The sequence below is a fragment of the Orcinus orca genome, chromosome 1 (assembly GCF_937001465.1).
Source record: "Orcinus orca chromosome 1, mOrcOrc1.1, whole genome shotgun sequence".
Classification (NCBI taxonomy): Eukaryota; Metazoa; Chordata; class Mammalia; order Artiodactyla; family Delphinidae; genus Orcinus; species Orcinus orca.
In genome coordinates this window covers 96,484,992-96,498,563 of record NC_064559.1, presented here as the reverse complement: position 1 = coordinate 96,498,563, position 13,572 = coordinate 96,484,992, and the positions used below count along the sequence as shown (strand labels likewise).

Here is a 13,572-nt window from a genome sequence, read left to right as displayed (position 1 = left end):
CTAGACTGCTCTAGGCAAAGGAGAAATTTAATTTTAAAATCTCTGCAGCCTTTCGTTAAAAGAATAGTGTACAAAGGTCATTAAAAATAAATGTCATTAGGGAAAACACAAATACACACATACCCAAAACACAAGGCAGAAAACAAGTCAAAAAAAAGTTTCAGGAACAAAACTAGCAATGGAGAAGAGGCAGCTCTAATTTGGGCTTTAGATATAGAAGAGGAATAGGAGCAGCTGCTGCTCTTTTTCAGAGAAACATCTCATTTCCTCAGCAATTTGGATTTTTAGGAGAGGGTCAGACAAACATAACAGTTACCATGCAGAAGCAAAATGAAGAAAGTGAGGGGATAGATTATGAAGTACTGGCTCCACTGTCATCTAATCCTGACAAAGAACTCAATTTTCTATGCCTCCATTTATTCACCTAAAACAAACAATTCTCTCTCCTAATGCATAAATGCACAGAGCACCTTGAGCCCTATGGGGAAAATGCAGAGGTGCTATAAAAATGATTGATAGGGCTTCCCTGGTGGCACAGTGGTTGAGAGTCCGCCTGCTGATGCAGGGGACACGGGTTCGTGCCCCGGTCCAGGAAGATCCCACATGCCGCAGAGCGGCTGGGCCCGTGAGCCATGGCCGCTGAGCCTGTGCGTCCGGAACCTGTGCCCCGCAACGGGAGAGGCCACAACAGTGAGAGGCCTGCGTACCACAAAAAAAAAAAAAAAAAAAGATTGATAATGGCAGCAGGAAAAAAAAAGTTTTGACACCAGAGCAAGGCAGCACACAAAGCCATATGAAACAAATTTACCAAATTCTGCCTTAAAATTTGCAGTCTTTAGCGGGCTGGTATGTTCCAGGAAAAAGGGAAAAACAATTACAGATCAAACCAACGGATTCCTCTGAAGAATATCTCAAACTAGCTTCCGCTGGCTAAATGAATATCCCACCCACAGCTCCAAATCCAACTCCTCCTATGATGTTAGCCAATATCACCAGATTCCAGAATCTCAGCTATTATGTACATACAAAAGAAAAATTCCCCTATGCCAACTTCACACAAAAAAGTGTCTCTGATATAAGCAGATGTTCAGGCACCAGCTTAACACATACGGATACACATTCTAGCCATGACCTTCACATTCAGTCCTCATTCTAGCCTTCCACTAATTCAACCCCTAAAGCAAAAACTTTCTTAAGGCCAGAATCTGGACCTCCTCCTACTCTAAGTTTCTCCTATGTTCCCCCTTTTAGTTTCTATCCCACCTATTACTGCTTGCACCTAGATCCACTGATCAACTCTCAGCCAGATTTTCTGCTTACACCTTTTCATTACACATTCAATAATCTGCCAGTCATGTACTCTGCCCATTACTTGAATCGGATTCCCAATTTCTTGTGGCCTAACAGTAGTTTTCCTCTGAACCTGATCCACAGGATCTCATTCAGCTTCACAACACTGTACCAGAGCAGACCAAACAAACTCATATCATTTTTTCCATCTTTGCCCTTCCACTCCCCTCTGGAAAACTTGCTGATGTTCCATTATCAGCACAGAATCATGGAACTTGAGAACTGAAAATAACAAACATCATTCAGTTTAAGAGATTAAATGATTTTCTCAAAGCTATATAACTGCAGGCTAGTACTAGAAGGCAGATCCCTTGTCACCCAGGCCTGTTCGCTTTCCAGGAGAAATCCATTCATTATCTCTCAATCTTCATCCTCTTAAGTTTTATATAAATAACCAGTATATCCTTTCCACAAGCCAAAAACATTTCCATCCTTTAACCACTATTTTAAATTCTTCACTTTCTAGACAACTTTTTGTATACTTATCTCTCTAAAAATAAAAGTCTAATAATAATCAGCCTTAAGATTATATTCCCTATATCAACTTATATTTTACTTGTATGCTATGTAAATTAGGGACACCCCTTACTCAATATTGGTATTGACATGTAAGATTTAAGATAATTTTTAAGGGGGGAGAGTTCTGAAAAGTTGAAATCTTGAGTTCTTCCTCACTTTGTGATCCTAGAATAAACTTCCAGAATGGCATATTAAAAAAAAAAGATAGTTTTTAAGACTAACAATACAATAAATAATGTAGATAATCTATCAACTAGGCAGTCGTTAAACAAACTGTGGTACACCAATGCTATGACACAGATGTCATGGTTAAAATTGAGGTAGGCCATAGGGACTTCCCTGGCGGTCCATGGTTAATTAAGACTTTGCCTTCCAACGCAGGGGGCATGGGTTCAATCCCTGGTCAGGGAGCTAAGATCCCACATGCCTCTTGGCCAAAAAACCAAAACATAAAACAGAAGCAACACTGCAACAAATTCAATAAAGACTTTAAAAATGGTCCACATAAAAATAAATAAAATGTTTACAAAGAAAAAATTAGGTAGGCCTTTTTGGTCTGATGTAGAAAGCTCTCCAAAATACATCATAATGTGAAAAAAGTAAATTGCAGGAACATATGTGTATGTAAGTTTATATACACGCACAATTATCCCACGTTGGAGGGAAGAGTGTACATGTATATAGTAAGACACATAAATGTATACAAAAAGGATTGAAAAGGTATTCAAAATTTTTAACAATGGTTATCAATAGCTAGAAAAGTGGTGGGCAGGGGAGGTATACATGAGGGAGCATTTACATTTTGTCCATATACTTCATTATTTGAGTTTTTAAAACAAGATATATTTGTTTATTATAAGAGCAATAAAAATGAAAAAAGAAAACTGAAATAATTAGTAGCTACAATTCAATAAGTTCCAACCATGGTGCCAGACACTATGCTGAGGTATCAAACACATTTATCAATAATCCTCACAGAAACGAGAAAAAGAGAGAATAAGACTGACTGATTATACCCATAGTGAGGCTGAAGAAACTGAAGTTCAGAAAGGTTATATAGGTCATTACTAGTAGTGCCCAAGTTGAGATTTGATCTAGGTCTGCCTGGATCCAAATAAGATGCTATGCTCTTTCTATGATATCACATAGCTAAAAGGGGATATAATTTACCTATGAATCTCTGATTCAAGTAAAAATGAGCTGTGATATGATAGAGTTCTACTACAATTACCAATATTTTTGTTCAAGAATTATCATTTAATTTTTACATTTCTACACAAAATTGAAGTGAAAACTACATAGGAGCATATCTCTAAGTTGCTAGGAACATGCTTCTTGTGGGGAAGCTGAGTGGCACCCAAGTGAATGGAGAGTGGAAGATCATCCAGTTATTAAAGCCCACATATAATAAGATAACTGAACCCTGCTTTAGAAATGAGGACAGGCGAATAGTATTTTACTGCTGAGAAAGAGACAACAACAAAGAAATAAGGAATTGCCCTAAACTCATCTGTTTCTTATCATAAATACAAAGGAACCATTCTGATGGACCAGAGAGTTGAGCATTACCTAGGACACATGCAATATTTTCAAAGCCAAGAAATCCAGTTCTGTAAAAATACTATTGCTATACTTACGAAGCTGGCCGGTCTTGTCTGAGGTCAATGGTGAAGACAACTGCATCTTCACCTGCAGATAGGAACGTACAGGGAGAGTCTGGTTCCAGGGCCAACTGAAGGAGAAAAAAGGGAAAGCATGAGGTTTCTAAAGATTAAAATTAGAGGTTGTCTAACTCATTCCTTTATCTTTACAAAGGGCTGCATTTAAAATGTCTCAGCAAGAGAAACATCTGCCTTTTTTGTTGTAAAATCCCAGGAAAGAAGATAATTTAATAAGCCCATTCTCTCTTGCTCTGTGTGAATTATTCACAGCTTGTTTATTCTATACAAGTCAAAAGGACAGGTGATTTGCTATTTTAATTAAGTCTCCAAGGGATCTGAACAGTGATACCAAAGGAAAACACCGCCATTAGGGCTCATCCTCAAAATCAATTCCACACTCTCAGGTGGGAAGAGAAATGGCACCCAAGTTTCATTCCCTACAGCTTAGTTCTAAAAGTTAGTTATCTAGTGGGTTGGGGGTAGTCTTAAGAATCAAAGAAATAGTAATTTTCATTTTTCTTGAGCCATAGGGGAGGAAAGCATACTCCAGGTCCACCTACATATTTGCTTAGGGTTTGTAAAAAAAAAAAAAAAAAAAGAGGACCATCCTCCTTCCACGGCATGGAAGAAAACAGTGCCTACTCTGAGACTAGGCAGTTCTTGGCTCCTCACTGGCTGCCATCATGATTATTTGGCCTATATTCCCAGCTCTAAATAGGGCTTCCAGAAATAGTACTGTTTATGCACTGAGAGTTGTGAGCAGAAAAGCTGGAGCTCTCACATATGAGAAGCCAACAGCTAGCACCTTAGAGCTGTTAAAATGTTCTAAATACAATAGGAGTAAATTTTAAAGGTTTGGAAGGCACAGGAGACCTCAAGGATCTCCAAACCAACCATGGCTCAGCTTAGGAGTTAAGTATTATCAGGTGAATGTTGCATGTGCAAGATCTAGAGATCTCTCAAATACTTGCCTTCTGAGAAGTTTAGTGTGGCTGCTTTTTCTCCCATCTTACCTACAAATCCTAGGACTGAAAGAAGTGATGGAGGTGACCACAACAAAGGGGACACAATGGACAGAGATACTGGAGGGCTTTGGCTGAGATCCACAGAGGAGCTGAACTGCACAACCTTTGGGGCAAGGGCTTACTTACCTTGTGGGATGCTCCCTTGTGCTGGGCCACACGCTTTGTATTCTTGCAGCACTGTGTAGCAGACAACTCTGCTACCCGAACCTGCCCATCACGGGCACACATGGCCAGGGTGGAATCACCACTGTTAGGAAGGAACTTGGCCTGGGATGTTAAGAATAAAAAAAAGGAACAAGAGAAATTGAAGAGGTGAATTTGAGAGGGGAAAACATGATGACAACCCCAAATCATCCACTTTTGCTACACAACAGCTGGAAACTTAGACCTCCTGCTCTTATACAGTTGGCTCAAGTCCAATTTCTTCCAAGGGTTAAAGGAGAGGAAAAGAAAAAATTTCTGATATGAGAGGATTTCTGTTGCTTCTAGAAGGCTGAACTGGTATGAGTGCTCAGGTGAACTAGGACTATACCCAGTAAGAAAGAAAGGTAAGGGAAAAAGGAGAAAATCTTCCTTGACTCAGGAAGTAAACATAAACTTGCTACAAAGAAAAAGGAAACTAGAGGGGATATTGGGGAAGGAAAGAGAACATGCTTAGGGATAAATGGCTAGTACCATATGATGGATGGGGCTGGTAAGTAAAACTTCCAGAGAATAACAATATTAACAATATTTATCAAACATTTATTAAGTACCAGGCACGGTTCTAACTGCTTAGCTTCTACTGTTATTTAATCTTCATAATCCTGTATGTTATTAGCCCTATACTATAGGTAAATAAACTGAAGACAGAGGTTAAATAAACTTGCCCAAGATCACATAGCTAGTTAAGGGGTTGGACCAAGATTTAAACTCAACTAGATTGGTTCAAGAGCCTCTGCTCTTGTATTATAACGCCTCCTAGCACGGCACTTAGTGCCTTCCTGATGATTTCCAAGCACCCTTTCTATTATAATGAGGCTTCTAACAGTCTCTGTGCTCAAGGAAACAAAAGGGTGCCATGAGTCTTTCAGTGTATTTAACTCCTCTAAGTCATTATGGGAGCCAAGGAAGGACCGAGTCCTGATATCTAAATCCTACCACAACTCACTATCACTCCTACTCCAGGCAGCAGCTCAGGTTTGTCTAACTCATGCCTGATTTTCTCAGTTGCCAATCTGCTCCCTCGCCTCACCTGGAAGACATTGCTTTTGTGGCCGCTCTCAAAGTCCAATACTGGCTGTCGCCGTACCCAGTCCCAAACCACCACTTTCAGGTCATCGCTGCCACTGGCCAGCCAGGTGCCGCGCTGGTTAAAGTGCAGGGTATTAACACAACCAGTATGGCCCTCAAGCCCGTGCTGCAGGCGGAAACGCTGCACAAAGACTCTTGCCCCACAAGCCTCATACACAAAGCGGGCACTTGAACCCAGCTCCCGCTCCCGAAGGGCAGGAAGGGCTTGCCAGCGAGGTCGGGGCAGGACTGAGGTCTCCGAGGACACCCAGTCCTCCAGGGCCCGCTCATCATCTGATGAGTCCTGGTCACGGTTTGCCCGCTTGCGCTGTACACGACGACGAGGATGCTCTTCTTCCTCCTCTTCTTCATCCTCTTCTTCCTCTGAGCGGTCATGGACTTGGTTTTCATCATTGATGGAGTAATGGCCAGTGTCCTCCATGCTGTCAGAGTCCTTGTCTTCACCTGAGCTCTCTGTATCTGTGCCTCGACTTTCTGTGCTGGTGCGGTTGGGGCCACCATCATCCCCGGTCAAGCTCAAGCTCAGGTCTGAGGCCTCCACTTCAATGCCTGAGGATGTCTCCCTCCCCTCCTCAGCACCAGACATCTCCTCTGGACTGCTAGACAGGCTTCCTGCATGTTAGTGAGGAATGGGTAGGTGAGGGGGAAAAATAAGGAAATAAGATAGTGACCAGAAGGATTCCCACTCCTTAGTCTAAAAAATCATCACACCAAAAGACCCAGAAACAACTTTGGTCAAAATGTTTTCATTACATATGCTTATAAACAGTACCTTCTGAGAGGGAATCTTGAAAAGATTAAAACCAAAGTCACACACAAATAAAGAACTGCAGGACAACCAAAGATTATAATAAATTCTCAAGAAGCAAAGCACTGGCAGATTTTATAAAAGTATGCCTGATACAACTACCTTAGGCTCTATTTTGCTAGATGGGCATCCATTAGTTATAGCACATAATTAAGCTGAACATAAGAAAAAAGAACAGCCATCCCTGAGCTTCCCTGATGGCACAGTGGTTAAGAATCCGCTTGCGAATGCAGGGGACACGGGTTCAAGCCCTGGTCCAGGAAGATCCCACATGCCGCGTAGCAACTAAGCCCTTGTGCCGCAACTACTGAGCCTGTGCTCCAGAGCCCGCAAGCCACAACTACCAAGCCCGCACACCGCAACTACTGAAGCCCGTGCGCCTAGAGCCCATGCTCTGCAACAAGAGAAGCCACCCAATGAGAAGCCCGTGTGCCGCAACGAACAGCAGCCCCTGCTCGCCACACCTGGAGAAAAGCCCGCACGCAGCAACAAATACCCAACGCAGCCATAAATAAAAATAAATAAATTAAAAAAGAACAGCCATCCCCAGCAAGAGTTGGACTATTTACCACTTCGAGAAAGCACCACTACCTCCCACCTCTTAAACCCTACAGTTTCTTCCCCCAAGGATCCAGAAGGAAGTGCAAGGGACAAGTGGAAATTGTGACCATTTGAGTGGCTTCTTGCTCTCTTTTTTGCTGATAAATGTATTCTGCCTTACTTCCATTAATTTAATAATCGTATTACTAGTTTTAGATATAGGAATTCTAGTGAGACAAAGTTTTATCAGGAAGCATAAATAAAATTGATAAAAAGCAGGGCTACTACAGCAGGACCTGAAAAGAAAAGTTCATATTCTAGGTCTGCCATATTGGTAGTTATAAAATAACTGGGTCACTTTGAGCAATATAATCCCCAAAATTAGATACCGAATTCTCCTATCTAACAGCCAAATCATATTCTAGTGAGCACTTTGGCAATTATCTAGGGCCAAAAGGACCACAACTTCCAAACTAAGGTCAAGATGTAAAGAAAGGAAGGGGGTGAATGAGGATTTTAAACCTGCTCATGGCCTCCTTTCCTCAGATGACAATAAATTTTATCTTGCCAGAAGTAAAGGCTATTAGGTAGGAAAGGCTGACCAGCTATGTGTGACTGGTATAAGCTATTCAACTCCAATACCACATTGATGTTTAAGGATTCAAAATGGGAATATCTTCTTGCTTAGTCATCTGGATTAGAGCAATAATTTCTGAAGATCTTTGAAGCAATGGAACCTCTTTTCAATGAACTCTTAGGCAAAGCCCAATAAAGAAAACAGATAAACAATACACACACTTTTTGGTTCAAGTAGTGACAGAAGGTTGGGAGACGCACACAAACAGCTCTTTTCAAATAGCACCTCAACTAAGAGCACAGTGTGAAAACGACTAGGAACTGGAAGAAAAAGGGGAAAAGTGCAGCAATTTGCTCCCAGGAACTACATTTGCTGAGGCTGCTGTATATGCTGAGAAAGATTAATAATTGTGGTTTTTGAAATGAAATTGAGTTTGAGATTGGGAGTGGTGAGAAGGGATAAAATATCACACCCATCACTTCTGTGAAGAAGAAAAAAAAATGAAACATCAAAACTCCTAGCATTTATTGTTAAAATTAAGATGACTTTGGGGGCCCTACCACATTAAGATAAGGGCCAGAGCATATCGCAAGCTCAGCAAAAGGACACTACCAGTCAACGACCAAGATAATAGCTAGGGGTTGGCAAATTTTTTCTGTAAAGGGCCAGATAATAAAAAGTTTAGGCTTCTAAACTTTGGACCATATGGATGTATGGCACAACTACTCAACTCCACTGCTGTAGCACAAAAGTAACCATAAATACTATGTAAATAAATGCAGCATGACTGAGTTCCAGTAAACTACAAAAACAGCAGCCTGCAGGCCTGTGGATTTAGCCTGCAGGCCATAATTTGCCAATCCCTGATCTAGCTAATGGCCAAACTCCAAATCAATTGTATACCTCCAACCCCTCTAGAATCCTGTGCCTTTCAACTAAGCCTAGTGAAAAATCTGAATCACTCTCCTTTAGAGAAGATAAATGAACACCAGTGGTAAGAAAAGAACAAAGGGGCAGTAAAACATCATGCTGAAAATCTCCCTTTCCCTTACTCACTACATTGCTCTACCAAACACGTCAACTAGAATTTAGACGATAATCTTAAAACTACAAGGTGCTGAGGAATGCTGAACACTATACTGCCCAACTATATCCATTTGAAGGACCTTCTCTAGTTTGGAAGTTGGCTCAGAGTGGATGCACTGGTCAAATAACCCAGGTAGTAGCTATACTCTACCAGAATCATGATATTCTGCCTTCAAATCTGCAGTAGACCCAGTGATTTAATACTTGGTAGCACTGGTGGAAGGAAGGAAAGGAAGCAGGGAGGGAGGGAGGGAAGGAGGAAGGGAGGGAAGGAGGGAGGGAAAGAAAGAAAGGAAGGAAGGAAAGGAAAAAAAGGAAGAAAGAGAAGAAAAGAAAAAGAAAGAAAAAAGCCCCAACTGCAGCTATTTCTAACTTCATCTCTTATCTAATTATCTCTACTGAACTATGATCTACTGTGAAAAGAGACCTCTCCTTATAACTGGGAAGCCTTGCCTTCCCAACAACTCCCTTGGTTCCACCACCAATTGGATCTTCTTTTTCTCCTTTATTAACAGCATCTCCTAGGTTTTGTCCACCCTTACAAAATTCCAAACCACTTGACCTCTTAGAGGGACTCTATTATTGATCTTCTGAAAACAATCAGATAAAAGCTGAAGGAGCAAAAGTACCAGGTAGTCCAAGGTGTTTCCTGTGTAGTTTCCTACACTCAAAACAACACAGGAAGAGTTCATTCTTTTTTTTTTTTTTTTTTTACATCTTTATTGGAGTATAATTGCTTTACAATGGTGTGTTAGTTTCTGCTTTATAACAAAGTGAATCAGTTATACATATACATATGTTCCCGTATCTCTTCCCTCTTGCGTCTCCCTCCAAGAGTTCATTCTTAGGAAAGATTTCCTTCCCTCCGCTAAAATCCAAGTCTCCACTCTCTTTGCGGGAGGAGGAGAACCTCAGTCGATAGCAAAAATAGCTTCACCTTCATTATGGCCCCTTACCATTAGCTAAGTCTGTTTTGCCATCTGTGCTGCTCCCTTTGCTGGACATCTTGAATGATGTTTACTGCAGCCAGCCTGGATCGAGAAGAGTAAGAAAATGAAACAATTAGGAAACAATCTGGGAAAGATGATAAAAGGCACCAGGAGATTTAACAATGTACAGCCTTTGTCATTTTTACAAAATTGATTTTTTTGTGTGTTCTCAGCAGGGCTTCTCAGCTGCTGAAAATTATGCCAGATATTATCCCCCCATGTCTAAATTCCATAAAGAAACATATCTTTGGGAGGCTAACTGCCATTTCTTCTCACTGAGTAACTGGCAGTGATTTTTCAGATGGGAAAGAAGGAACTGAAATAAATCCTGGAACAGCAGGTCTATATCAAGTGACATGTATTGCAAGCAAGCAGAGTCTTAATTCAAAAAGCTAGCTTCAGCACTACCCTCTAAGGCAAAAACTTTCTGTTGTAAATAATCATCGTATGTATCCACAAACTCTATGAAACACTTGCCTTCACAACATGAAGAGGAAGGTCAGACTCTGAATATCATTTCACACACAGAACAGCAGAGATAGAAGAAATTGAGCTCTTGGGATAACAGCCTGAGCTTTATGGTCATTCAGATGCCCAGCTTCAAACATACAGGCACAGATATTAACTAAGGATTATAAGAAGCAGAGTCAAATTAGAACTCAGGAGTATCCTACCCCTAAAAAAGAACCTAAAAGGTTTTTTCTTCCCTTTTATGACTAGTAAGTCAGTCACCAAGTGCAAAGCTGGAAAAGAAAGTGCAACATTTCCATTAAAACCATCTCAGTCCATTTCATAAAATGGCAAGCACTATTTCACCTAGTTCCACCAACTTTCACCAGGTTTGCCTGTTTAGCAAAGCCCTAACTAGGAGTCGGGGTACCTAGCTTTATTCCTTTTATACCACTATAATACAGTCATTATTTTTTCAGGGCCTCACTCCCACCTCAAGCAAAGTCCGAAGAGCAAAGAATAATATTATTCAGACCAGAATTTTGTTAAGCCCTTTCAGTGCCTTGGACAAAAGGCACTGAAAAGACAAAGTATGATTATGACTCCAGTCCTTGTACCCAGGCACACTGGCCTCTAATCTTTCAACAGTCCTTTCATTCCCATAACAATTATCCCAGAAGCAGCCCCATCCTTATCTTTACCCGCTTCTCTCCTCTACAAAAATCCAAGTTGCTTCAAAAAAATTTTTTAAAGTGTCCTCTGCCAAGAGACAGCTGCCCAAAGCTTGCTCACGTTAGGCCAGGGTGGGTGAGTAGAAATAATGCAAGAGCAGGACTGAGGCTGAATTTGAGGGAGGGACACCTGGAAGGGTGATGATGAAAGACAATGCCAACAAAAAACAGATTTGTGAAGCCACATAAAGAAAAACAGTGAAGAGCTGTTTGCAGAGCAGGCTGTTTTCCTCCTCCTACTTCAATGATGTATTTTTGTACAGCACTGCTCACACAACACTTGTTTTTTTCCTCTCAGTAGTCCCTGTTTATATTCTTCAGTAGCTCAGCAATATCTTCTTCCTCACCTAGGGTTTAAATTAATTACATTAATTGCAAAAGTTCTATGAAGCAGGGAAAACAACCGTACTACTTTAAGATTTAAAACTAAGGTCATAAGCATACCTTATGGTCAACTGAGAAGAGAACTGATGCCTTCTCACCTCCAGAATCAAGACTGTCAACCACACCATACTTCCCATCTCACTGTTATCCACTCCTAGAGAAGAAGTATTGAGCAGCTCCAGAGACCCTTTCTCAAAACTGAATCTCATCAACTTCTACAGAAGCCCAGACTGCCTGAACTTTAGACTCATAGTGGCTCTAGAAAACACATTTGCTAGGCAGGAGGTGCCAAATGCCTAATGCTTACCTAGCTCTGAGAACCACTTCTCAGAAAAGGAGAGCCATGAGGTTGAACCTATACCCAGAGGTTGTAAAGCTCATCTTCTGGGACACTGGTTTAAGGTTCTTGCAAGAAGCGATCTTTTCTTTGAGGAAAAAAGTTCACAGAATTTATTCCTAAATTCAGAAACAGAACAAAACCTATGAATGCTTATGTCAACTCTGTTTAATCACCAAGCTGATAGGCAGAGAGCTTCTAAAAGTCACATTTTAGGGGCCACAGAGTTTAGTATAAGTAGTCCTAGGCTGAAAATTGGAAGTCCAGGGTTCTAGTACTAGCTAAGTTATTAACAAACTTTGTGATGTGACCTTGGATGTGCTGCTTAATCTTCTCTGGGCTTCATTTTCTTCTTTTGTAAAACAGTATTAGTAATTCCAGAGATGGTACAGTTAAACAAAATTATATGTTAAAACTTCTGCAGAAGGACACTCTTAGAGCAGTGATCTCAAAACTGATTATGAACTTCTATCAGTGAAAACTCTGAGCATGAACCCACATTTAATCAATTCACATTAAATATTAAGCTTGATTTTTCTAGAAAAAACTTAAAATTTCAACATTCCCTCCCTATACACCACTGGATCATCTTCCATATCCCTTGGAGTACATACATTCCCATTTTCGGGGATCACGTCTCTAAAAAGCCAAGAAACTTCGATGACACTGATAAAATACAATTACTTTGGGGATGAGTTGTTATCATATAAATGTCTGTCAAAATGAAGAAACTTAAAACCATCTCAATTCTGGGGTAGAAATTAGAGTAAGTGCCCAAATTAAAGCAGGCTAAGGTGCTATGACTGTGCCCTAGGTCTTAAGTACAGGAGTCACTCTAGAATTTCTTCCATCACCAAAGAATACAACCTTATAAATCTGAGGTAGGGACCATATCTGATCCCAAACTTAAATTACCTTCTTCACTCTTTAATGCACTCCATTCCCAACAAATCCACTGTTTTTACCTTGATCAATTTCCATGTAAAATCCAGTCCAGAGCAAACCAATCTGAGCTTGGAAGAGCTGATGAGCTCACTGCCCCAGGTAGCCGGGGGAGTTTAATTAGATTAGCTCTACTGCCTGTACTCTAAAAATAACCATAACCCCTGCCAAAGTGAAGGTTAAAGAGTAAACTATTGGAGGATGGGGAAAAAAGACCCAGGTGTCATTTTAATTTCTACCTAAGAAATTCCAGTGACCTAGATTCCTCCTGTCTTAATAAGAAAAAGGCCTTAAATTTTAAACCAAATACATGACAAAATATTAACTAAAAATCAAGCAGAGGGGGAGTTAAAACAGGATGTAAGAGTACTTTGTGGAAGAGGCACCAAACATCTCTTGTTTAAAACCAATGGGGCTGCTTTCTTATCCTAATATTGATGAAAGATTTATACAAGAAACCGGGTATACTAGAACAACAGGACATCCAAATTTAAAAAAAAGAAACTCGACTTGGACATTGTACAATATACAAAAAGTAACTAACTCAAAATGGATCATAGACCTAAATGTAAAAGCTAAAATAATACAACTTCCAGAAGAAAAACAAAATAGATAATCTTTGTGACATCAGGTTAGGCAAATATTTCTTTTTTTTTGGCCACACCGTGAGGAATGTGGGAGCTTAAGTCTCCTGACCAGGAAACGAACACGCGCCCCCTGCATTGGAAGTACAGAGTCTTAACCACTGGATCGCCAGGGAAGTCCCCTAGGAAAATATTTCTTAAGATAGAATGCAAAAAAGCACAAACCATGAAAGAAACAATTAATTAACTGGACATATCAAAATTAAAAATCTAGTCTTCAAGAGACACATAAAAAA

At 40.4% G+C, this 13,572-nt stretch overlaps 1 protein-coding gene across 8 annotated transcripts in view; it reads right to left on the bottom strand.

Moving 5' to 3' along the window:
• Positions 1 to 13,572, bottom strand: part of DCAF8 (DDB1 and CUL4 associated factor 8) — a 45,584-nt gene that overhangs the window by 21,141 nt on the left and 10,871 nt on the right. For 7 of the 8 annotated variants that reach the window (XM_033414322.2, XM_033414317.2, XM_033414323.2 and 4 more), the window contains 4 exons: positions 9,816 to 9,890; positions 5,790 to 6,460; positions 4,682 to 4,822; positions 3,507 to 3,601 (listed from right to left, as the gene is read on the bottom strand). In XM_033414322.2, coding sequence (XP_033270213.1) covers positions 3,507 to 3,601; positions 4,682 to 4,822; positions 5,790 to 6,460; positions 9,816 to 9,864 — 956 coding nt within the window. In that variant the 5' untranslated portion in view covers positions 9,865 to 9,890. Of the gene's footprint in view, positions 1 to 3,506; positions 3,602 to 4,681; positions 4,823 to 5,789; positions 6,461 to 9,815; positions 9,891 to 11,720; positions 11,845 to 13,572 lie in introns of those variants that run through there. The other variant, XM_012538513.3, reaches the window with a different exon arrangement.